We start from the raw sequence: 24,245 nt of genomic DNA, 5'->3' as shown, positions 1-24,245 counted from the left end.
AGTCTGAGGCAGGAGAATCGCTTGAACCTGGGAGGTTGCAGTGAGATCGTGCCATTGCACTCCAGCCTTTGTGACAAAAGTGAGACATAAAAACAAACTAGCAGAGAAAGAGATTTGTGATCGGTAATGTGCAATACAGCACACCTTCTACAGGCATCGCCAAGCCCTGGCTGGCTCCTCTGGCTTCCTCCCACCTGTCCCCTCTCTGTGTCCCCACACAGTTTGCAGAGCCACATTCCAGTGCCAAGAGGACAGCACATGCATCTCACTGCCCAAGGTCTGTGATGGGCAGCCTGACTGTCTCAACGGCAGCGATGAAGAGCAGTGCCAGGAAGGTAGGGCAGGGCCTGGCCGAGTGTCTGGAGGGACACCAAACGCAGTCTAGGCCTGCTACATGCTTCAGCAAAGGTTTCTAGCTTCTCCTCTCAATACCCACCAACCCCTCTGTATTTACATCTGTATGTCTGTCCGTTCATCTATCCATCCATCTGTCCACCCATCCACCCGTTGATCCATCCATTCATTCATCTATCTTCTGGTCTCTAATCACCGTCTGTCCATCCATTCATACAGCTACCCATATATCTATGCATCTACTGACCTGTGCAACCATCAATCTCCCTATCATCAAACTGTCAATCTACCGATTTACTGGTTTGGCTGACTACTGGTCTGTATGGCCACTGTTCCATCCATCTATCCATCCATCCATCCATCCATCCATCCATCCATCCATCCATCCAACCACCCATCCAGCCATCCATCATCCATCCACCCATCCATCATCCATCCATCCATCATCCATTCGTCCATCATCCATCCGTCCATCCATCATCCATCCATCCATCATCCATCATCCATCCATCATCCATCCACCCATCCATCATCCATCATCGATCCATCCATCATCCATCATCCATCCATCCATCATCCATCCATCATCCATCATCCATCCATCCATCATCCATCCATCCATCCATCCATCCATCATCCATCCATCCATCATCCATCCATCATCCATCATGGATCCACCATCCATCCATCCATCATCCATCCATCCATCCATCATCCATCCATCCATCATCCATCCATCATCCATCCATCATCCATCCATCCATCATCCATCCACCCATCCATCATCCATCCATCCATCATCCATCCATCATCCATCCATCATCCATCCATCCATCATCCATCCATCTATCCATCCATCTATCCATCATCCATCCAACCATCCTTCCATCATCCATCCATCATCCATCCATCATCCATCCATCCATCATCCATCCACCCATCCATCATCCATCCATCCATCATCCATCCATCATCCATCCGTCATCCATCCATCCACCCATCATCCATCCAACCATCCATCCGTCATCCATCATCCATCCATCATCCATCCATCCATCCATCCATCCATCCATCATCCATCCATCATCCATCCATCCATCATCCATCCACCCATCCATCATCCATCCATCTGTCCACCATCCATCCATCCATCATCCATCATCCATCCATCATCTATCATCCATCCATCATCCATCCATCATCCATCCATCCATCCATCCATCCATTATCCATTCATCCATCATCCATCCATCCATCATCCATCTTTCCATCCATCTTTCCATCCATCATCCATCCATCCATCATCTATCCATCCATAATCCATCCATCATCCATCCATCATCCATCCATCCATCATCCATCATCCATCCATCATCCATCCATCCATCATCCATTCATCCATCATCCATCCATCATCCATCCATCATCCATCCATCATCCATCCATCCATCATCCATCCATCATCCATCCATCCATCATCCATCCATCCATTATCCATCCATCCATCCATCATCCATCCATCTATCCATCCATCATCCATCCATCCATCCATCATCCATCCATCCATCCATCATCCATCCATCTATCCATCCATCATCCATCCATCCATCCATCATCCATCCATCCATCATCCATCCATCCATCATCCATCCATCACCCATCCATCCATCATCCATCCATCCATCCATCATCCATCCATCTATCCGTCCATCATCCATCCATCCATCATCCATCCATCCATCATCCATCCATCCATCCATCATCCATCCATCATCCATCCATCCATCATCCATCCACCCATCCATCATCCATCCATCCATCATCCATCCAACCATCCATCCATCCATCGTCCATCCAACCATCCATCCGTCATCCATCATCCATCCATCATCCATCCATCCATCCATTCATCATCCATCCACCCATCCATCATCCATCCATCTGTCCATCATCCATCCATCCATCATCCATCATCCATCCATCATCCATCATCCATCCATCATCCATCCATCCATCATCCATCCATCCATCATCCATCCATCATCCATCCATCCATCCATCCATTATCCATTCATCCATCATCCATCTTTCCATCCATCTTTCCATCCATCATCCATCCATCCATCATCCATCCATCCATAATCCATCCATCCATCATCCATCCATCATCCATCCGTCCATCATCCATCCATCATCCATCATCCATCCATCATCCATCCATCCATCATCCATCCATCCATCATCCATTCATCCATCATCCATCCATCATCCATCCATCATCCATCCATCCATCATCCATCCATCCATTATCCATCCATCCATCATCCATCCATCTATCCATCCATCATCCATCCATCCATCATCCATCCATCCATCCATCATCCATCCATCCATCATCCATCCATCACCCATCCATCCATCATCCATCCATCCATCCATCATCCATCCATCTATCCGTCCATCATCCATCCATCCATCATCCATCCATCCATCATCCATCCATCCATCATCCATCCATCATCCATCCATCCATCATCCATCCATCCATCATCCATTCATCCATCATCCATCCATCATCCATCCATCATCCATCCATCCATCATCCATCCATCCATTATCCATCCATCCATCATCCATCCATCTATCCATCCATCATCCATCCATCCATCCATCCATCATCCATCCATCCATCATCCATCCATCACCCATCCATCCATCATCCATCCATCCATCCATCATCCATCCATCTATCCGTCCATCATCCATCCATCCATCATCCATCCATCCATCATCCATCCATCCATCATCCATCCATCATCCATCCATCCATCATCCATCCATCATCCATCCATCCATCATCCATCCATCATCCATCCATCATCCATCCATCCATCATCCATCCATCTGTCCATCATCCATCCATCCGTCCATCATCCATCCATCCATCATCCATCCATCCATCATCCATCCATCATCCATCCATCCATCTACCCATCCATCCATCCATCCATCCACCCATCCATCCACCCATCCACTGATCTCCCTAGCCCCCTGTCTGTCCACTGGTCCTTACATCCACACATTTATCCAACCTTCTAGCTGTCTGTCCATCTCCCTAATGGACCACCACTCCACCTATTGGCTTGTCTGCCCAATCTTCTGTCTGGGTCTATTTATCCATCCATGCATCTACTCATCCAACTGACCAACTGACCAACACTTGCAGGCTACCCAGCGATAGGCAAGGTGCAGTGAGGAAGTGGGAATAAAACAGCAGAGATGCGGGCCCTGCCTTCCAAGGCTTATCTGTTAGTAGGAGGATACGATGCGTGACTCTCCTGCCTTTTAGGAAGATTGGAGGGCAGGGAGGTCAGATATGAAAAGCTTCCTGGAGGAGGTAGGCGTTTGGCCCTTGGTGAGAATTAAAACTTAAATAGGCAGAAGGAAAGAAGAGGCAAAGACCAAGTGGTGGAGTGGAAAGTTCTTTACAGTGAAGAGCAGGGAGGAAAAGGTGGACAACTGGGCAGGGCCAGAGCCTGGGAGACTGCCAGGCTAGGTGGGGACCCTGGTCTAAAAGTGGAGGCACAGTTCTGCCTTGAAGTTCCACACCAGACAGGGAGACATGACCTTGTGGTCAGGATCTCCAGTCTGAGAATGGAGACACCACTTTGTGCTCAACAGGCCAGTCTGAGTGGAGGGGCTGTGGGGGCGGGGGGACAAGGCCTGCTTTTAGGAGACCGTAAAGGAGACTCAGGAAAAGACTCTCTAGTCACCTCCTGGCTCCATCGTTCCTGCACCCCACTTTGGAAGGCTCCCTTGGGGCTCAGAGACCCACCTTCTGTGCCCTGTCCCCATCCCCTCTGTCCCAGGGGTGCCATGCGGGACATTCACCTTCCAGTGTGAGGACCGGAGCTGTGTGAAGAAGCCCAATCCACAGTGTGATGGGTGGCCTGACTGCAGGGACGGCTCGGACGAGCAGCACTGTGGTGAGCCCTGCCCGGCTGCCTGGGGCCCTGGAGCTTGGGAGGGAGGGGGTTGCCCACAGCAGGAAGCTGGAGGGAAATCTCACTGTTGTCCCCTGGTCTCTATCCCATCCTCTGCCCCCTTGCCTGGGTCCTGATGGTCTCTCTGCCTCCATCGTTCTCCTGTTCTCTGTCTCTCCATCTCTTTCCTTTGCCCTTCCTCTGTCTGTCTGCTTCTCCCCTTCCCCTCCTCCTCTGTCCACCCCACCACCTGCCCCCATTCCCAGACTGTGGCCTCCAGGGCCCCTCCAGCCGCATTGTTGGTGGAGCTGTGTCCTCCGAGGGTGAGTGGCCATGGCAGGCCAGCCTCCAGGTTCGGGGTCGACACATCTGTGGGGGGGCCCTCATCGCTGACCGCTGGGTGATAACAGCTGCCCACTGCTTCCAGGAGGACAGGTGAGCGGGAGGGTGTGGGGGCCTAGGCTGTAAGAGACAAGGGCAGGGAAGGCCGGGTGGAAGATGCACTGTGTCTGAGCTCTTTGCAGATAGAGGGAAGGGTGGTGGACCCCCCAGACAGGCTACTGTGACGTGAGTTCTAGTCCTGGCTCCACCAGGACCTACTGGGTCCCTGAACACATTGTTCCACCTCTCTGCCATCTACTTTTGGTATCTTGCTTTAAGTTGGGCCAGTAATTCATTCATTCATCTCATTCACTCATTCAGCAACACTTGTGCTCCTACTATGTGCCAGGGGCTGTGCTAGACACTGGGGATGCAGTAAAGGACAGAACTGCCCAACCTGGTCATAAGCTATGACACTCCCCGAGGTGTGACACAAGGTAGCAGGTGGGGCTGGGGACCCCCCCAGGGGAGATCTCATCAGGCCTCATGGCCATCTTTCCCATCTGCTTGGTGGGCTGAAACCTCCCCCAATCCACCCCTAGACAGATCTGGGCTCCTGGTCCGCCCCCAGGCCCTGCACAGGGATCCCCTTTTGTATCCTCTCTGGGGCGCAGGGTGCTCTGACCACCTAGCTCTCTTTAACCCCATCCCAGGCTCCCCACTGCCCTCAGGTAGAGAGACCCGAAGGCTGCCCATCTGCCACCCAGGCAGCTGACTGCCGCAGTCCAATTCCTCCACGCTCGACTCCCACCCGCTCCCCACTAGGACCCACCAGCCTCAGGGAATTCAGAGCAGCCTGGGTCTGTAAAGCGCACAGGAAAAAAGAAATCTGTGTCGGGGGCCTGGCACTGTGCTACATTTTTTAGATACACGGTCTTATTGGATTCTCTCAAGAACATTCGAGTAGAAAATGCCATTCCCATTTGCAGATGAGGTGGCAGAGGCTTAGAGAGGCACACACATGTCTAGGGAGGGATGAAGCTGGGGCGTGGAACCCAGGCAGGCCGAGTAGGAGAAGGCTGAACGCTGTACCACCAGCTAGGCGACCTTCAGGGAGGGAAGGGAGGGCTGGGTGTGGAGGGCACTGTCCCGGGCGGGGAGCTGGCTATCCTGAGGGTCCCTGAATGGGAAGAGGCAGCTTCCTCCCACCCCACCCCACCCCACCCCAGCATGGCCTCCCCGGTGCTGTGGACCGTGTTCCTGGGCAAGGTGTGGCAGAACTCGCGCTGGCCTGGCGAGGTGTCCTTCAAGGTGAGCCGCCTGCTTCTGCACCCGTACCACGAAGAGGACAGTCACGACTACGACGTGGCGCTGCTGCAGCTCGACCACCCGGTGGTGCGCTCGGCCGCGGTGCGCCCCGTCTGCCTGCCCGCGCGCTCCCACTTCTTCGAGCCCGGCCTGCACTGCTGGATTACGGGCTGGGGTGCCCTGCGCGAGGGCGGTGAGCAGCAGGGACTGGCGGCGGGAGGCGGAGGGAGACCGTGCGGATCTGCCCCGCAACACCTGGCCTGGAGAAGGGCGGGGCTGGGGGTCCCGGGGCTCCACCCCATAGGCCCTCTAGTCCTGGGATTCAAATTGGGCTAAATTTTACAGTAGAAAACCACCATTTAATGCGGCCCATAGGCCCCTGCCCCTCCCCTCCTAGCTCTTCCCTTCCTTCTGGAAGGGCGTTATGTGTGGGGCAAAGGGGCAGGTCTGGGACGCCACTGCCCACGTGCTGCTCCACCTGCTGCTCCTTGGGCTGCAACAGTGGAAGCTCTTAATTATTAGCACTTTCCACATCCAGGCTGGATTTTAGGGGAACTTGACTTCATATAATCCACCCAATAGCCCTAGGGGCGGATGCTGTGGCCCTATTTTATGGATGGAGAAACCATGGCCCAGAGACATGTTGCTGTAAGTCACACAGCCAGAGAGGACTGGAGCAGAGATTAGAACCCAGGACTGGCTGCCTCCAGAGCCCCCGCTCTTCCTGCTACTGCTCTCAGAAACAGGGTCTCTCCCCTTTCTACCTTCACTGACCAGAGCTGGCCATCCCTGGCGGCCACCGCACAGTTTTGGGGACACAGACCCAGCTGGCAAACCTACAGACATGCCCTGCAGCATTAGCGTTGGTGGCTCCAAAAATGCGTACAATGACTTATAATCTGGAGGCAGGCGGGGCCGCAGAGATATTTTAAGGATGGGGAAACTGAGGCTCAGAGGAACAGTGACTTGCCCAAGGGGATGGCAGAGGTCATGGCAAAGCAAAGGCTGGTTCATTCACTATTCCTTCACTCATTCAGTCACTCAATGACACTTTCTGAGCACCAAGTATGTACCAGGCATGGGGTTAGGGGAAGGGTACATAAGGATGAAGAGAGAACATTCTCGGGGGAGACAGACAGTGGTAAGAGCTGACATGGAGGGGAAATGCAGGAACAGTGGAGACACAGAGGAGGCTCCTGCCCAGGTAGGGTCAGGGGAGGCTCCCAGGGGAGGGTTGTTTAAGCTGAGGCCTGGAAGATGAGTTGGCAACATTCAGACAAAGGGGAAAGACGTTCAGGTGAAGACACAGGTGCCAAGACAGGAAGATGTGAGAACATCTGCAGCCTGCCAGAGGGGCTGAGGTGGGGGGCAGGCGTGCCTGGGCAAGGAGCAGCCAGAACGGCAGACAGGGCCTTGCCGGCCAGTGTAAGGATCTTGGGCCAGGAGTTCTCCCTTCTACCTGCACCTTAGACCCATACGTGCAGCTTCAAGAAAAACTGTGTATCAAGGCTTCCCGGGGGGACTGTGATATGCAGCCCTCGTGGAGAAGTGCTAGGGCAGACTGCAGAGTTGGGGCACTGCAGAGTTCTAAGGAAACCATGAAGGGGTCAGATGTGGGCTTTGGAGACATCACCAGGTGCTGTAACAGAGCAGCGAGGAGCCAGCCAGAGCCTAGAGGTGCCTGAGCAGACAGAGGTGAGGGACAGGAAGCTGGAGGAAGACACTCATCCACATGGGCTTTTTTCTTTTTTCTGTTTTTTTTTGGGGACGGAGTTTCGCTCTTGTTGCCCAGGCTGGAGTGCAATGGCACGATCTCGGCTCGGATCCCCCGCCTCCTGGGTTCAAGCGGTTCTCCTGCCTCAGCCTCCTGAGTAACTGGGATTACAGGCATGTGCCACCACATCCAGCTAATTTTGTATTTTTAGTACAGACAGGGTTTCTCCATGTTGGTCAAGCTGGTCTCAAACTCTTGACCTCAGGTGATCCGTCCGCCTCAGCCTCCCAAAGTGCTGGGATTACAGGCGTGAGCCACTGTGCCCAGCCCTCCACATGGGCTTTGGTTGGGGGCTCTGTCACCATGAACCCCACAGAGAAGGAGCTAGAATAAAGTGACAGGGAGGCAGAGGGGCAGGTGCGACCCCAGCAGGGGTAAGGGTGGGCAGAGCAGGAGAGAAGCAGGCTCCTGAGATGCAAAGGGAATAGTGTTAGGGAGAACAGAGAACAGGGGCTCCAGGCTCCTTAGATCTCACTTCTGTCCTTGACCACGGACAGGCCCCATCAGCAACGCTCTGCAGAAAGTGGATGTGCAGTTGATCCCACAGGACCTGTGCAGCGAGGCCTATCGCTACCAGGTGACGCCACACATGCTGTGTGCCGGCTACCGCAAGGGCAAGAAGGATGCCTGCCAGGTGAGTCCCCCGGGCATGGGAGGGAGAGAGGAGGGAGAAAGCATGCTGCTCACATCACCAGGGTCTGGCCCTTTGCTCTCATCAGTCTGCTGAAGCCTCCCATCCTCCCAGCAAGGTGGCGATAGCCACCCCCACTTTACAGAAGAGGAGACGGGTTTAGAAAGGTTGAGGAGCTTGCCCAAGGTTGCAGAGCCACAGATCAGAAGAGATGCTGTGATGGGCAGGTGTTAGGCTCAAACCCAGTTCTGCTCCTTGCCCACCACAAGGCACTAGGCCCAGGGTCCCACAGTGAGGTGGACGCATGGAAGAAGAAAGGGGTGTCAGCCACAGAAGGGAGGCGGAGGCAGAGTGGGGGCGTGGGGACACAGCCACAGTTCCAGGAGGGCCCAGGCTGGCTGGAGGCTGGGGAGGGCTGGCTTGGGCTCTCTCCATTTAGCAGGCGAGGGGAAAGCAGAGCTTTAAGACTGAACGTGACTCTGGCACCCAGTCAATTCCCAACAGTCAGGACTTAATCCCTACGGCTCTTCACCTGAAAAAGGGGGTGCCCTTACCCTGCTTCAGTCCTCTCTCCTTTCCCCCTTTCAGGGTGACTCGGGTGGTCCGCTGGTGTGCAAGGCACTCAGTGGCCGCTGGTTCCTGGCGGGGCTGGTCAGCTGGGGCCTGGGCTGTGGCCGGCCTAACTACTTCGGCGTCTACACCCGCATCACAGGTGTGATCAGCTGGATCCAGCAAGTGGTGACCTGAGGAACTGCCCCCCTGCAAAGCGGGGCCCACCTCCTGGACTCAGAGAGCCGAGGGCAACTGCCAAGCAGGGGGACAAGTATTCTGGGGGGGGGGGGGGCGAGCGGGCCCTGTGGTGGCAGGAGGTGGCATCTTGTCTTGTCCCTGACGTCTGCTCCAGTGATGGCAGGAGGACGGAGGAGTGCCAGCAGCTGGGGGGGTCAAGACGTCCCCTGGGGACCCAGGCCCACACCCAGCCCTTCTGCCTCCTGGTTCGCTCTCCTCCGTCCCCTTCCTCCACTGCTGCCTAATGCAAGGAAGTGGCTCAGCAGCAAGAATGCTGGTTCTACATCCCCAGGAGTGTCTGAGGCACGCCCCACTCTGTACGGAGGCTGCTTGGGCAGCCTTGCCTCCAGAGAGCAGATTCCAGCTTCGGAAGCCCCTGGTCTAACTTGAGATCTGGGAATGGAAGGTGCTCCCATAGGAGGGGACCCTCAGAGCCCTGGCGACTGCCACGTGGGCCCGCTGCCACCGTAAGCCAAAAGGTGGGGAAGTCCTGACTCCAGGGTCCTTGCCCCACCCCTGCCTGCCACCTGGGCCCTCACAGCCCAGACCCTCACCGGGAGGTGAGCTCAGCTGCCCTTTGGAATAAAGCTGCCTGATCCAAGCCCCGCTGCTGGAGTTTGAATGCGGGGGAGCCAGGCATCAGCCTCATGCCCTTGACTGGAGCAGCCCCTGCTTCCTGCTCAGCCTGTTTGACAAGTGTCCAGAAGGCCAAGGTGGGCTCAGTGGCAGTGGGCGTGGCCACTGAGGGCTGGGGCCTCCAGGGCAGCTGCCCAGGTCCCAGAAGAAATGCCGGGAAGGCAATCATTTGGGGAACCCTCAGGTCAGAGAGATGTGAGGAGCAATGGTCTCCTTTTGGAACCTTAGGAGGAAACTGAGGCTCAGAGAGGCGGTTAAGACATCCTCATGGTGGCACTGGGGGTTAGGAGTGGAGGTGGCATAGACTCCTGTCTCCCAGCTCCCTGTCTGCCAAGGCCCTCTCCAGTGCGACACTCACTCCCTTTGTGTTATTTGAGCCACTGAATAAAGCCTCGGGCTCCAACCACGTGCCGGCACTGTGCTGGGGCCACAGGGGTGAAGGACCTGGCTCCTGACCCCAGGAGCAGTGGGAATGATCCAGTGGGAAGGGGCCGGAGGGGAGCGTGGACTGGGCAAGTCAAGGCAAGCTGCCTGGAGGCTGTGAGACTTGAGCTGGGGGTTCAGAGGTGGTCCAGGTGGGAATATCTGGGAAGGATATTCCAGGCAGGGAAGAGCATGTGCAAAGGCACTGTCCCGGAAGAATGAGGCACACTAGGACCCAGCAAGCCGAGTGAGTGTTAGAACAGAGCTTGAGAGGAGGACTCAAGAACTCAGAGGGGCGAACTGAGGCGGGATAGCAGAGCCTGGGGTTGAGCCAAGGATTTGACCCTGAAAGCTCTGGGAAGCCACGGTGGGCTCTATAGCGTAGGAGTGACATGAATGGATTCACATTTCGGAACCAGCCTTGGCACCAGTGTGCAGGGAGCAGCAGGCAGGGAGGCTGGTTAGGAGGCCACTGCAGGATTCCAGGATGGAGAGGATGGGCCGGGACTGAGCAGCGCCATGGGATGGACTGAAGGATGATTTTGGACCCCTGCGGGCAGTTGTGATGGAGCCAGGGGGCCCGCTGGAGGTGAGGGTGGGCGGTCAAGTGTGGACAACTCTTTCTAGATGCCTAACTGGGAGCGGAAGGGAGAGAGGGAGCTTCAGAGGGGCCCTAAACTGAAGAGGGGTTTTTCTAACATGGGCGCTGCTGCCAGGTCTGTGGGTGAATGAGGCAGAAGGGGAACCAGGGACAGGGAGCACCCACCTGGGTCCTGCCAGGAGGAGCCGGAGCAGCTGGGTGGGCAGGGAGCGTCTCCAGAGCAGGTGGGCAGAACACACGCAGAATACCTTGGATGATCTGGAATCACCCTGGGCCCTACCTCAGTCTTCATTGGAATCCTGGAGGGCGGGGGACGTGTCATCTGTTCTCCTAACAAGCCTCCTGGTGACTCTTTTGCAAGGATAGTTGAACCCTAAAAGTGAGTCCAGCTTTGGAGTGGAGTGTCCTCAGGGGAAGTGGCAAGGCCCTCCAGGCTTGAGCTGGCAAGAGGGTGCCCCCGCCCCAGCCTGTGGAGGGCCTGCGCCTTAGGGGCTCACTGCCCGGCAGGATTTCCTCGAGCAGCGGGGAGGACTGGGGAGTTGAAGGAACTGGCCACGGTGGGTGGAGGGTCTGTGGTCTGGGCTGGGTCCAGCAGGCACAGACAAGGGAGAGGGCGGGGTGTTTATATTTCCCAGGATTTTGGGCAGAGGGGTGGCAGCAATAGGGAGGGATGGCGGTGGCCCAGGTGTCAGAGTAGAAGTGGAGGGGGCGTCCTGAGAGGTTTAGGATGTGGCAGAGGCAGCCCAGGGCTCTCCCTAGAGTTCTGTCTTCTGGCTTCCGGCCAGGTAGGGCAGGTGCTCTGGTATCCGGCCCCAGGGCAAAGGATATAGCCAGTTCCCCAAGCCCTCCCTGCAACACACACAGGAAAATGACAACAGGGCAGCGTCCCTGGGCTTTCGGGACAAAGCCGTGTTCCTTTGGACCAGTCTACCACACCTTTAGTTTAGCCCCGACCCCAAAAGTGGCCCAGAGAAAGAGAGGGCAACAGCCAGGCTGGGCTGTTCCTTTGGGTTTTATTACATGGCGGGGTCGGACACAGCTGAGAAGCAAGGACCCATCCCGGGAAGTCAAACACAGGAGGGCCCCTGGCTCAGCCGCCATACCCATTTTCCCCGGGCAGTTCCTGAGTCCTCCACCGCCCCTGCCCAGCCCCTTCTGCTGCCTCTCCCCACCCTCCAGGCCAGGCGCTGGGCCAGCAATGCAAATGGCTGGGGGTGGGATTACCAAGGAGAAGTCCAAGCCACCTACCCCTACTCTGCCAGGCCAGCTCCCCACAACCTGCATCCCCAATACCTGAATCTCCATTTGCAAACACAGTGTTACGCCCAGGGGTCGGGCTGGGTCCTTCCCATCCCAGGGCAGCTGAAGGTGGGCGGCCCCTATATACTGCCTGAGGGCCTTCAGGGACTTTGCTCCTCTGCGCACCCTCACAACAACCCTGTGAGGTAGGTGGGGTGGGAGGAGTGACCCCCTGGACTAAGGCTCAAGGAGGCAATGTGACTGGGCCACGAAGGAGCGCATCCACCATGCAGCAGGGGAGCCCGGGAGAGGGGACGCAGGTGCCGGAGAGACACAGCCAGACATTGCCACGCATCTGCCATGAGCAGTTGACTCTGCCCAGAGGTCCTGGGGCCCACCTTGGGCCTTAAGAGGTCCCAGGGGGCCCCCGCCCCGCCCCTGCAGGCAGGGGTAAGTCACAGCCCCACGGGTGCAGACAGAGGAGGCCGGGGAGAGGGCGCTTCTTCCTTCTCAGGCCCGGGGCCCACCCCATGGTACAAAAATAAAGGATTTCAGATGGGAACCCCAAGTCCCTGGAGGTGATCTGGGGCCTCACATCCGGGTGCCTCTGGCTTGTAACAGCTAGAAAAAAAAGAGGGGAAGGGCAGGAGGATGGGAGGGGAGGAGGTGGGGCCGGTAAGGAGGGGGTGATGCAGGGCCAGGGGGCGGAGAGGAGATTGAAGGGTGGGGGAGAGGGAGAGAGAGAGAGGCAGTTGAGTCACAGGCTTCCTTCTGGAGGAGGGGGTGGGGCTGAGGCCCAAAGAAGGTGGATTCAGAACTGAGTTGCGGGGAGCAGGAAGGGCACCCCAACTAACCCATCCAGGAGCCCCATGCCCCGTCTTGGGCTCGGTGTCGGCCACCTACAGAGGCCAGATTCTGCCAAGACTCTGAAGCAGGTGGGATGGGGGTTGGTCAGGGCTAGGAGAGGCACTGATGCCCCAGGCGAAAGAAGCCACGGAGAGCAGCTGTCTGTCCCCATTTTAGAGGCAATTGTGGCCCAGAGAGGGACAGTGACTTGCCCAAGGTCACAGAGCAGGCAGAAAAGAGTGGGGTGGGGGGCTTGTGGGCACACGGCCAGGGCTTTTTCTGCCACTCTGCAATCCTTAAGCCACTCTGGCTGACACTTCATAGGCCAATGGTATCCAAAAGTGGCGTGTCCTCCCCATCCCCACAGAAATAGGGGATGCCACAAGGCAGTGACACAGGAGCTCCTGGATGTGCAGGGACTCGGCCAGGGCCTCTGCTTCAGCGGTCCCTCCCTCCCCACCAGCCTGGCTCTGGTGCTGATGGGCTGGTAGGAAAGTTCCCACTCCCTAACTTTCTTCTCCTCTCAGAGCCTCACCCCCAAGGCCAAGGTCGGATGAGAAACTTTGGTGGGTGGAGATAATCAGCCGAAAGCTCGGCTCAAGTCCAAGGATCAAGAGATAAGCACCCTCCTCGCTCCACCCCTCCCTCCAGCACCGCCAAGCTACAAACCAGGGATGGCAGCTCTGGGGGCGGGCGAGGGGCCGAGGAGAAGCCCTCACTGCAAGCTCAGCCTCAGGTCTGAGAGGGTGCGGACGGGAACCTGCAAGGAGGAAACGTGAGGAGGAGGCCGGGAGGAGAGGAGGCGGGGCAGGGCCTGCAGCCAGGGCCCAGCCTCAGAGGTGCCCGGCAGGGTTGGTGGGCACAGAGGAGGTGCAGCTGCGCCCCTCCTCCCCAGGCTGGGAGGCAGGAGGTACCAGAAGGGGCGCAGGAGGCGGCAGGCAGGACGCTCTGGGATGCAGGGCCAGGGGGCCTGGGTGGAGGGCACGGGAGGCTGGGACCAGGGCAGACCCGGGATGGAGGCGTGAGCAGGCAGAGAGAAAACCCGGACAGGGGCAGAGAGGGAAGAGGCAGGGTGCAGATGAGATCCAGGAGGAAGAAGAGGTGGATGAAGATGAGGCAGGACCTCCAGCGGGAAGCGGAGGAGGAGGCAGTGGTGGGAGGGAGAAAAGGTTAGCGGGATCCTGAGATGACTGGGCTGCAAAGAGAAAGTGAGAGAAGGGATGGTTATGCGGGTGAGGCGCCAGGCAAGTGGCTGAGCTAACCCTGGTGCCCCCCCAGCAGCCCCGGGGCCCCCGGTTCTGCAGCTGGCTCCAGCAAGGAGTGGGCGGGAGGCTCCGGCTTTGCTTAGCAATCATCCTCCTGGGGGTTGGCTGCACCTTTCTCCTGTGCATCTGCCTCCACCTGCACCTGTTCCACCTCCACCTCCTCCACCTCCTCCTCCTGCTGCTGCTGCTCCTCCAGCTGCTCCTCCGTGCTCTGTGAACCAGCCGGCGGACCCAGGGAAGAAAGAGTGGAGACACTAACAGAGGGGCCAGGGCCTGCTGGCTATCCCCAAAGACCCAGTCTCAGGCAAGGTGAAAGGGACCTCGGGAGAGGGGAGGGCTCCAGCCACAGAAGCTGGGGGCATCTTCTCCTGTCCCCTGGGCAGATTGGGGAGGGCCTGGGGAAAGCAGCTGAGGATGGGGTGCTGTGGGCATGCTCCAGGGTCAGCCTGGCGCTGTTACATAGAGCGAGGCTGGAGGGAGGGGATGAAGCAGAACAGGGAGGGTGTGGGACTGGGGTATCCCTGAGGGGTGCCTGGGAAGGCCTTGTTTGGAAAGACTGCTCCTGAGTAGAAATGTGGCCAAGGAAGCCCCAGGGCAGACACCACCCAGATCTGGGATGCCAGCCAGTCTCTGACACCCCAGGTCCGGGGGCTTTGGCCCAAAGAGGCAGAAGGAGCAGTCTCGCTCTGCACCCTTGCAGGGCAGCGTCAGCCCTGGCAGTGGTGGGGGTGGGTGGGCAGGCAGGGTGTGTCACAGCAGGACAGGGAGGCAGGCAGACAGACAGGAAGCCAGAGGTAAGCCTCCACTGTGCAGGGGCGGGCCCCAGGAGGAGCAGCCTGCCTTCTTCCCAGCCTGGTTCACGCCTGCTCTGTGGCTCTGCGAAGGCCCCTGGGACTTCCCACAGCACTGGGTCCAGGGTGGCAGGACCCCCGCTCAGCCCTCTCCCCACAGTGGTACAGTGGATGCTGCCAGGGCGCTCTCGGGAGGCTGCCTCAACAGGCCAGGCAGACACACAGAACTGGCGGCCACCAGGCTGCCCCCATCCTGCAGAGCGGCCAAGGAGGGGGCCTGGGAAAGGGGCAGGATTTACGGCGGTGGCTTCCTCATCCTGACATGCACCTGTCCCTGGGGAATAAACGGCCATTTGGGATCTCAGAAGTTCCAGGCTCCAAGGCACTACAGAGTATGTGATCCTCCCTTCTCACTTCAGAGAGCGCAGCAAAGGTGCTGGGAGAGGACAAGCCCTGTCCTAAGTCACACAGAGAGTGCCACACTGTGCCCTGACCCCTAGTCCATGCCACAGTGCCCGGTGGCCACTAAGCAGCCCCCTTCATGCAGCCTCTGAGTCCACACTGGCCGCACCCTGGGAATGCTCTCATTTCATTGCTCCCAGCCTGGGCCTGGGTAACGGCGGGTGGCATGGGATGGATGGCGGTGGCTGTGAGCATGGGGTTGTGCATGGGCAGCGGCGGGAGAGAGGTGGAGGGATGGTGCAGGCACAGGGGTGGGACAGGTGGGGAGGGTGGAGGGAGACAGGAGCCTTCTCTGGACACGGGCTGAGGCGGGTGGGCTCACCTTGGTTTTGCGGCTGGACTCTGAGCTCAGCCCGTTCGGGGAGCTGTGGAGCTCCTTGGACACCACACACAGGAACTCTGCCTGGTCCTCGCTGCCGTAGTTGTAGGAGGAGCCGATGTTCACCAGCTAGAGGGGCGGAGCATGGGGAGAAAAATGCAGGTTGGTGTTGGGGGCCATGGGGCAGGGTACGACAGACCTCGGCGCTCAAATCAAGATACCAGCTCAGGTCCTAATCTTGCGGCTTGTCGGGCCCACTCCTGGGTTTGTAGAGGGCACCTCTGGGCAGGAAGGTAGAGTGTTCCCCCTTGCAACCTGTGCCTGTGGTCTGTGCCCCAGGACCAGCCTCTCCTCCTGGCTTGGCTGGCCCGATCCCTGGTGGAGGGTGGCAGCATTACCGCCGTCCCCACCACCACCTCCAGCCTAGCCCCAGAGCCAGGGGGCCCTTTTCTAAACGCAGGCAGAGGCCTCTACAGGGTGGCTGTCCCCCATTCTAGATGTGGCTGACGCAGCCCCAGGTCAAGGTTGCAGGGTGGCACTGGCAAGGTGGAGCCCCACAGAATATTCCCTTCACTCCTGGAAGCAGAGGTGGGACAGGTGGTCCACTCCTGAGACCAAAGGGCAAATAACCAATGGTCCCTGGCCTGCTTGCTCAGCCTCTGAGAGCCTGTGCAATTGCCAAAGACACCCAGAGGCTCTCAGAGTGGCCCTGCCCTTGTTCCAGGGTCCCTAGAATAACCACGCCCACAGAGCCCTTCTGGCTAATAAGAAAGTTCTTTCAGGTGATGAGTCTGAGCGGCCACCAGGCTGCCCCCATCCTGCAGAGCGGCCAAGGTGATGAGTCCCCTGAAGCGAATCTCAGGCCTGCTGAAGGCCTCACAGCTAGGAAGGGGTGGAGCAGGGAATGGCATCGGGGATCCCAAGTCCTCTCTGAGTGTTGCAGACTTCAATATGGATTTCTAATGATTTGCATGACACTAATGCCAACATAGGGAGTCCTACGGAGGGCTATAAGCTTTACTGATGGCCCTTCTAATCTCACAACAGTGCTACAGAGGAGGTACTGTTAGCCCACTTCCCCGATGAGGGAACTGGGGACCGCAGAGGAGGTGTAACTTGCCCAAGGTGGCAAGCATGTCCGTGGCGAGGCCTAGAGGTGAAGCCAGGCCTCTGGCTCTGCACTAGGCCCATTCTTCCATCCCTCCAGGCCATCCTGGGGGCTCCGACCTTCTGCCTTGCAGTCTCCATGTGCCAGGGAACGTGTGGGTGGGCATGGAGAAAGGCTAGCCAACCCCCTCTCCTTCTCTAAAGGCACGTTTGACCCTGGGCTCACTTTCTGGCTCTGCTCCTCTGGCAACTTGAGAGGTGGGAGGTCAGCTGCATGACTAGGGATAAAGTCCCTCGGGATAAGGATCTCCCGATGGGTAAACTGCATCTGGACTGGGAGGAACCACCATTCACCGTAAAGACCTCACGGGAAGGCACTGCTTTGGGCTCCCTTGCATGTTGCAATGCCGGCCACTGGGCATGTCCCCTGCGGAGACCCTGAAAACTGCATCAGGAACTGCTACGATCGCATGATCCTGACTCTGAGTTCTAAGAGGTACTGACTCAAGGTAGACTCCACTCACCTATGTGGATCTGGTCTCCTTGCACCTGAGCTGTCCTTCGGGGACCACAGACTCACTCATGCCGCCAGACAGATCACCACCCGGTTGCTGTGAGGACTCCCACCAACAAGGACACCCCGTGCTGTCCTGTGGCCACTGGGGCTCCTATCCTCTCTCTCTTGGTCAACCTGCCACCAAGTGTGGTCTCTCCTAACCTTGTTTAGTTTGATTTCAGAAGAACCCTGGGGTGAGGGGGACTGTGGTGGGGAACCCAAGGCTGGGGCTGCAGGAAGGGAGGGGCCTGCTTGGTCAGAGGCTAGGAGGTCCCAGGGTGGTCCTGGTGGCACGCCCCTGTCCCCAGCGCACCTGCTCGAAGCGCCAGCCATCAGACATGGTGGAGACCATTTGCGTGAGCTCCTCCTCCTGGCACTGCAGCACGCGGTACACGTGTTTGGGCGGGACCTGTGGGCAGAAGGGTCACATAGAGGGCACCTGTGGGAGCACCAGGCACCCCAGGAGGGGCATGAGCACCTGCTGCCACTACCTCCGCAACATACCCAAAGAAGAAGAGAGGGAGAGAAAGAAGAGGTGGTTGGGGGGAGGCAGCCATGCTCTGAGCACCTGCTCCTCACTAGGCATTCACCAGGCACCATCTCACTTAATCCTTCCAAGAATCCTAGGCATTATGGGACTTTCCATGGAGGCTCAGAGAGGTCCAGTTACTTGCCCAAGGTCACCTAGCTCAAGGGTGAAGGAGACAGAACCGGAACACGGGTAATTCAAGAAAGAACATGGGTGGGGCTTAGGGAACTTTCTGGGTCACCCTCAAGGAGTCAGGCCCTCAAGGAGACACGAAGCCTCCCCTCTTTGATCCCCTGGGCCTGAGAAATGGTTCCTCACTACCTGTCCCCCAACCCTCACACATCCCCCAGAGTAGGCGGAAAATCTCTCTCCCTCCTCCTGCAGACTGGCCAGGGAGGCCCAGGCTCCAAGCTCACAAACACCAGCCCCAACAGCCTGTGCCGAGCCCACCAGGCGACCATCTCATGCCGTGAAATGCACAATTTGCTAATCCTGCATTGCCTTCTGCAGGGCACCCCGTACCTCCACACGGACCCCCTTCTGCCTATGAGGAAGGGATGGGTGTGCCATTCCCACCCCTCTCTATCCCATAAGAGAAAATCAAGGTCTAGAGAGAGTGAGCCTGGCCCAACACACAGCAAATGGGGCTGAGACAGGGACTGAACCCCAGTGTCCGTCTCCGAGTCTGGGGCTGTGCTGGGCAGCCTGGGAGCCCAACCACGCCTCTCCTTACAGGCCAACTCGGCCTCCCCATGACAAACACTGGTCCTGTCTCTCCCAACCTCCTCTGCCTCCCGCCCCGTCTCTCAGCCTCCCTCTCCCCACCAGCCCCTGCCCTGGCCATGTGTGCTGCCCCTGCTCCCGACCTGGGTGACTGTGTAGTCCTTCTCTTCCATCCGGTCTTTGATGATGCGGATCAGCGGGCCGATGTTGTAGAACTCGGCTTCCTCCAGGACCCCTGGCACAGACGGAACAGATCCCAGGTCACTCCTTCTGCCTCCATGCCCCATTCTCCTCTTGTTCCCTCCACCCCGAAACCCACCTCCCGCTCTGATCACCGGCCCTGAGGGTGAGCTGAGTGTCTGTGAGTTTAGGGGTCAAGAGGGAGCATTTCCTTCCTTGGATCCCACACTTCCTGTGGAAGGGGCTGAGAGGCTGCCACACAGCTCTGCTGTGCTGAGCGCGGTGACCTAGGGGTACCTGCCAGGCCACAGTCTGGGGCAGCTTTAGGGCTATCAAGAGACAGCAGGGTCACTGGGACTGATCCCCAGAATGTCACCATGAGCAGGGCCTTGCCTGACCCCCGATCATGTGCTCCTATTTATTAAGCACATTCTAAGTGCCAGGTGCATTACATTTTTGAATTCTCAGAACTAGAAGGAGGTACTTCATCATCCGCATTGAACAACTGGGAAAACTGAGGCTCCCAAAGAGAAGCAGCTTGTCCAAGGTCACACAGCTGGTAAGCGCCAGAGGGAACTCAAGTGCCGCAGACTCCAGAGCCCATGTCTCCCCACTGTAAGCACATACCCTTGTGTCCATGCATTCCCCCCACTGCCTCACCTTACAGTTTGCAACACCCCGCACGAGCTCATCACAAGTCCCAGGGATATGAGGAGAGCAGGCATTACTGTCCCCATCTTACAGTTAAGTTAATCTGGGAGATGAAGAAGTCAGCCCACCAGTGAAGCGATGAGCTTGCAGCTGTTTTGACTCCCTTAGGCTCCCAGAAGGCAGGGGACCTTTGGGCCCTTTCCTTGACTGGCCTCTGGGCTCCCTGGGGACAGAGCTCATTATGAGCGGAATGTGTGTGTTCCCCAAAAATCCACCTGCTGAAAACTGTGATGGGATTAGGAGGGGAGGTAATGAGATCATGGGGGTAGAGTCCCCAGGGTGGGATCAGTCTTCTTATAAGAAAGGCTAATTGGATGTGAGGGCGATCTGGCTGGGACATCTGTCACTCCACTGATCACCAGGGTTGATTTAGCTGATCTGGCTGGCTAGGTGCGTGTCCCCTTCCTCCCTCACTGCTCCAGGTGTGTCCCTTCCGAAGCTGTGAGCTCCATTGAAGGGGGCGACCACCCCTGATAGAGGAGGACCGGTCTTTGGTCAAGGGTATGTGAGTAGCTGCGCTCTCCTGCTAGAACCTCCAAACAAGCTCTCGAGAAGGGGCGGGCGGGTGCTAGCTCCCTCTCTTTCTGCCACATGAGGACACAACAAGAAGTCAGCAGTCTGCAGTCCGGAAGAAAGTCCTCACCAGAACCTGCCACAGTGCCCTGATCTCAGGTTTCTAGCCTCTAGGACCAAGAGAAATAAATTTCTGATTTTCACAAGCCACCCAATCTATGGTACTTCATGATTGCAGCCTGAAATGGCTAAGATGGGGCTCACATTTCTGATCTGCCCTCTGTCCCCGGTGCCCACACAGGACCAAACACAGAGCAGGAGGTCAGGGAGTGCTGCTGCCTGATTATGAGAATTATCCCCAGTGCCCTGGGTGGAGCCCTGCAGGTGACAGACAGCTAGCACCACATCCCACATCCTCCGGCCAGGCACTGAGCTCCATGCTGCACTATTAACTCCTTTTATCCTCATGACAGCTCGGCGAGGTGGGTGCTATGGTCCCCCATTTCACAGATGGGGGCATGCAGGCACAGAGGGGTTAGGTCACTTTCTCAGTGTCACACAGCTAGTAAGTCTCCTCTCAGATCCTCTATCCCCTGGATGAGCTCTAGCCCTGTGTGATCCCCTAGCCCCCGGATAGCCCTGTGTGATCCCCTAGCCCCCGGATAGCCCTGTGTGATCTCCTAGCGCCCGGATAGCCATGTGTGATCCCCTAGTCCCCAGATAACCCTGTCTGATACTCTAGCCCCCGGACAGCCCTGTCTGACAGTGTGGGAATAGCAGGGCTTTGAGAACACAGGGCGTGTAAACAGGTGCTGGCTGTGACGCAGCTGAGGTGTTTACTTCCCTCCCGATGGGGCCTGCTCCTGAGCCTAGGCCACACCCATGGTATCTGTGCTTCCCTAGGGATTAACAGGCAAGCTGTGGGGGCTCTGCAGGGCCAGGCACCTACAGTGGACTCTGGTGTTGTGGTCCTGACCTACTACAGAGTTGCTGGGCCTCCAGACCTCTGTGTCCCATAGGGCTCAGGGAGGGCAGACCGTGGCCCAGAGCAGGAAGGCACGCACAGGTGCTGTTTGTGCACGGGATTCATGACATCTCCCTCCAGAAGGCAGATCACCGCCCCCATTTAACAGATACCAGTGGAGACGCAGTGAGGAGAAGTGACATGTTCAAGCTGGTCTGGCTGGATCAGCTGACCGAGAGCCACACCCTGTGTCCCAAAGAAGAGTTAACTTGGCACTGACTGTAGTCCTTGCCCCTGGCTGCGGCTCTGCTAACAGGTCGTTCTCCCAGACATGGCTTCCCCACTGTTTGTTAGGCCCAGATATGGGCATATCCAGGGCCTCAGCCACCTAGGCCTGGGGATAACCAAAGCCCCACTGGGAAGCAGACTCCCCCCTCCCCTGCCTCCACCCACAGCCAGCACTGTGCCGCACAGGCTGCCAGACTTAGTGAACAGTCACCCGCTCCACCCACTTACAAGCCCTCACCAGGGACAATTTGAGATACTGGATCAGCCAGAGAAAGAGAGAGAGAGCTCTCCCCATGCCTGTCAACACTGCATTCCTGTCATCCCAGCCTCCAGATGTGACCATCCACACCTGGCTTCCTAGGAGGCCAGAGAGAAAGGGCATCATAGCTCACAGCAGAGGCCACAGGGCCTCCCTGACTTCCTCTATCCCCTGCACATGTGTCTCTTCACCTCCCTGATGGTACCCAGGGAAAGCTTGAGCCCGTCCGCTTGGCAGAGCCCCAGGCTAGGCGCAGGCAGATGCTCGGGAATCAGCCCCATCCGATTGGGAAGAGGTAGGAAACAACCAAGCAGGCAGTTGGCTGTCCTGGTTGTCCAAATGGCTTGGGGCCTCCACAGAGGGCCCTGGCAGGCTGCATAAGGCCAGACTAGGATGTGGGTCCCAGGCCAGCCCTCTGGACCAACTCACCCTCCTCAGCCATGTCCTTGTCCAGCACCAGCTTGCCATGCCGGAGGAAGTTCAGGATGGGCCCGAAGTAGGTGGGGTCACGGTCAATGAGGTAGGCCCCGGTCTCATCCTACGGAGGTGAAGGATGCTCGGTGAGAGAAGAGTGAGACTTCTCCCCGGCCAACCCCGCACACGCACAGAGAGGGAAGGAGAGTCGAGGGAGAGCTCTTCCCTGGATGGAGCAGGCACAAAGGAGCAAAAAGGCATTGGGGTCAGATGGACCTGAGTTCAAGCCCTGCTTCTGACTTTTCCTGAATGTGTGACTTTAGGCTAATGATTTGGCCTCTTTGAGCCTCACTCCTCTCCCCATAATCAGGAGTTGCTGTGAGCATCCGGTGAGAGGAGGTCTGAGTGGCAACTGGCCCAGCACAGGGCTCGGCGAATGTCCCTCTTAGAGGCTGTCCCCTGAAGCCAGCCCCATTGTCGCCCCAGGTCCCTAGGCTTTCAGGGGACGTTTACAAGTTTCCAAAGGAGTCACTATCTCACTGGACACTCGGGCGGGCAGGGAGGCAGGGTGGGCTTCCATGCTACTCTACAGAGAGATCGGAGACACTGAGAGGTGAGGCGACTTGCCAAAGGCCACAGCATCAGAGGGCCACGGATGGGGGACAGGAGACCTTAGAGGTCATCTTCAGACCAGCCCTTCGTGTTACAGATGAGGAAGGAGGCTGAGCGCAGTGCAGGGAAGGGTCCGACTCAAGGTCGCGGCAGTTAGTGTGCAGCAGAGTCAGGGTGGGTGCTCAGAAATAGCGTCCGCTGGGCCAACGCTCCTTCTAGATTCAGCCCGCTCAGAAGGCGCCCCAGGGCTCCTCCATCCAGCTAGCTCCCTGCACCCCTCCGCCACCCACATCCCAAAGAGCGGGAGAAGTAGCCTCGTCGACTCTTTCCTCAGAGCAGGAGTCCCCTTTGGGAGGGAGGAAAGGTCCCAGGTCTCTCCCTGTCCACAGCCCCGAAGGAGAAGGAGAGGCCCCGATCCAGGGCGGCTCGAGAGCTTCTAATGGCCGCGGCCTGCGTTGTCCGGTTGCCACGGCAATGGGCACATCCCTCACTACCAGACCCACCTCCCCCTCCCCTCCTCCTGCCGCTTCTTCCCGCCTCCAGTTCCTCGGAAATGAACCCAGCCGGGTCCCCAGCCTGGCGGGCGAGCCAGGCCCGACAGCCCCGCGTCGGGCGAGCGGAGGACCCACCGCCCGCTCGCCGCCCACCCCGGGGGCCTCACCCGGTCGGACTGCAGCTCTTCCCCCTGGCACAGGCGGCTGAGGAAGGACTTCTGCTCGCGGCACAGCGTCTGCCGGGTGGTCAGGAACACCGTGCCCCCCACGTTGAGCCGCACCCACTTGCCCCAGCCGCCTGCGGCGCGGCCGCCCGCCCCCGCCGGCGGCGCTGCCTCCCCGGCCTCCATCCTCATCGCCGGCCGCGGCGTCTGCATCCTCCTCCCGGGCGCTGCGGGCGGGCGGGGACCTAACGCGGGGCAGGCCGGGAGCTGTAGTCCGCGCCTCCTGGCTCCGCGTGGGCGGCGGGCGGCGGGGAGGGTCCCGCCCCGCGCTGCTCCCGCCCCGCGCTGCTCCCGCCCCGCGCTGTTCCCGCCCCCGGTCCCGCCTCGCTTCGCCCTTCGCCGCAGTTCCGCAGTCTGGGCTGGTGAAGATGCCCTCTGGCCAAATAACTATGTATGGGGAAGGTCGAACTCCCGGCCTCTGGGAAAAGAATGAGGGCTTCCCCAAATCTGCAGTACTCCCATCGGTCCGAGCATTCTCGTTTTTCCCTCGTGCTGTCTCCGTCATCCAACAGCTGATAAGGGAAGAAACTTTCCCCTCCAGGAATCCCCATAGCATTGACCCGCATGTGTTTCGTCATATTTTTTCATTTGCCCTTTGTGTGTATAGGGGTGGGGGCGGGGTGGGTGGGAGTAGGTTCTTTCCCTCACCTGAGTTCTTGGAGAACGACATAGCTGGACTTGAGGTTGGCTGAGCACCTGTATGCCAGACACTTTGTGTATGTGCGTTATGCATTTAAGCTCTCAGCAGCCCTGTGAGTCTGGTATTTTGGGCTATACTCATTTTACAGATGAAGTCACAGAAGCGAAGTGACCGCCTTACTCACATTGCTGGTGAGTGAGTACCCACCAAGGCCTCTTTCCTGCTCCCCAACCATGGAATGGCAGGGATCCTTGGGAAGGACTTCTAAGGAGGAAGAGTAGAGCAGGCC

The 24,245-nt window shown here is 57.9% G+C and overlaps 2 protein-coding genes across 15 annotated transcripts in view; one reads left to right on the top strand and one right to left on the bottom strand.

Moving 5' to 3' along the window:
* The window catches only part of TMPRSS6 (transmembrane serine protease 6), a 46,533-nt gene extending 36,332 nt beyond the window's left edge, over positions 1-10,201 (top strand). Inside the window, exons 13-18 of the mRNA XM_054469418.2 lie at positions 222-335; positions 4,224-4,340; positions 4,604-4,772; positions 5,888-6,159; positions 8,238-8,374; positions 8,960-10,201. Of these exons, the coding sequence (XP_054325393.2) occupies positions 222-335; positions 4,224-4,340; positions 4,604-4,772; positions 5,888-6,159; positions 8,238-8,374; positions 8,960-9,118 (968 nt within the window). The 3' untranslated portion in view covers positions 9,119-10,201. The remainder of the gene's footprint in view (positions 1-221; positions 336-4,223; positions 4,341-4,603; positions 4,773-5,887; positions 6,160-8,237; positions 8,375-8,959) is intronic.
* A 1,613-nt stretch (positions 10,202-11,814) lies between these two features.
* KCTD17 (potassium channel tetramerization domain containing 17) lies at positions 11,815-23,493 on the bottom strand. Of its 14 annotated transcripts, XM_054469421.2 has the most exons (9): positions 23,260-23,490; positions 22,002-22,110; positions 18,801-18,892; positions 17,719-17,814; positions 15,746-15,871; positions 14,282-14,381; positions 14,029-14,100; positions 13,575-13,665; positions 11,815-12,680 (listed from the first exon to the last, which is right to left on the bottom strand). In XM_054469421.2, the coding sequence occupies exons 1-9, from the start codon at positions 23,467-23,469 to the stop codon at positions 12,611-12,613; spliced, it is 966 nt and encodes a 321-aa protein (XP_054325396.1). In that variant the 5' UTR covers positions 23,470-23,490; the 3' UTR covers positions 11,815-12,610. The 14 variants fall into 14 exon arrangements, with proteins under 14 accessions (XP_054325396.1, XP_054325397.1, XP_063519353.1 ...); XM_054469422.2 differs by lacking the exon at positions 14,029-14,100 and having other exon boundaries at positions 23,260-23,488; XM_063663280.1 differs by lacking the exon at positions 11,815-12,680 and having other exon boundaries at positions 12,688-13,665; positions 23,260-23,493.
* Between the last annotated feature and the right edge of the window lie 752 nt (positions 23,494-24,245).

This window comes from Pongo pygmaeus, chromosome 23 (genome assembly GCF_028885625.2).
Source record: "Pongo pygmaeus isolate AG05252 chromosome 23, NHGRI_mPonPyg2-v2.0_pri, whole genome shotgun sequence".
Taxonomy (NCBI): Eukaryota; Metazoa; Chordata; class Mammalia; order Primates; family Hominidae; genus Pongo; species Pongo pygmaeus.
The sequence above is the reverse complement of the archived record's forward strand: the minus strand, read 5'-3'. Positions and strand labels throughout refer to the sequence as shown.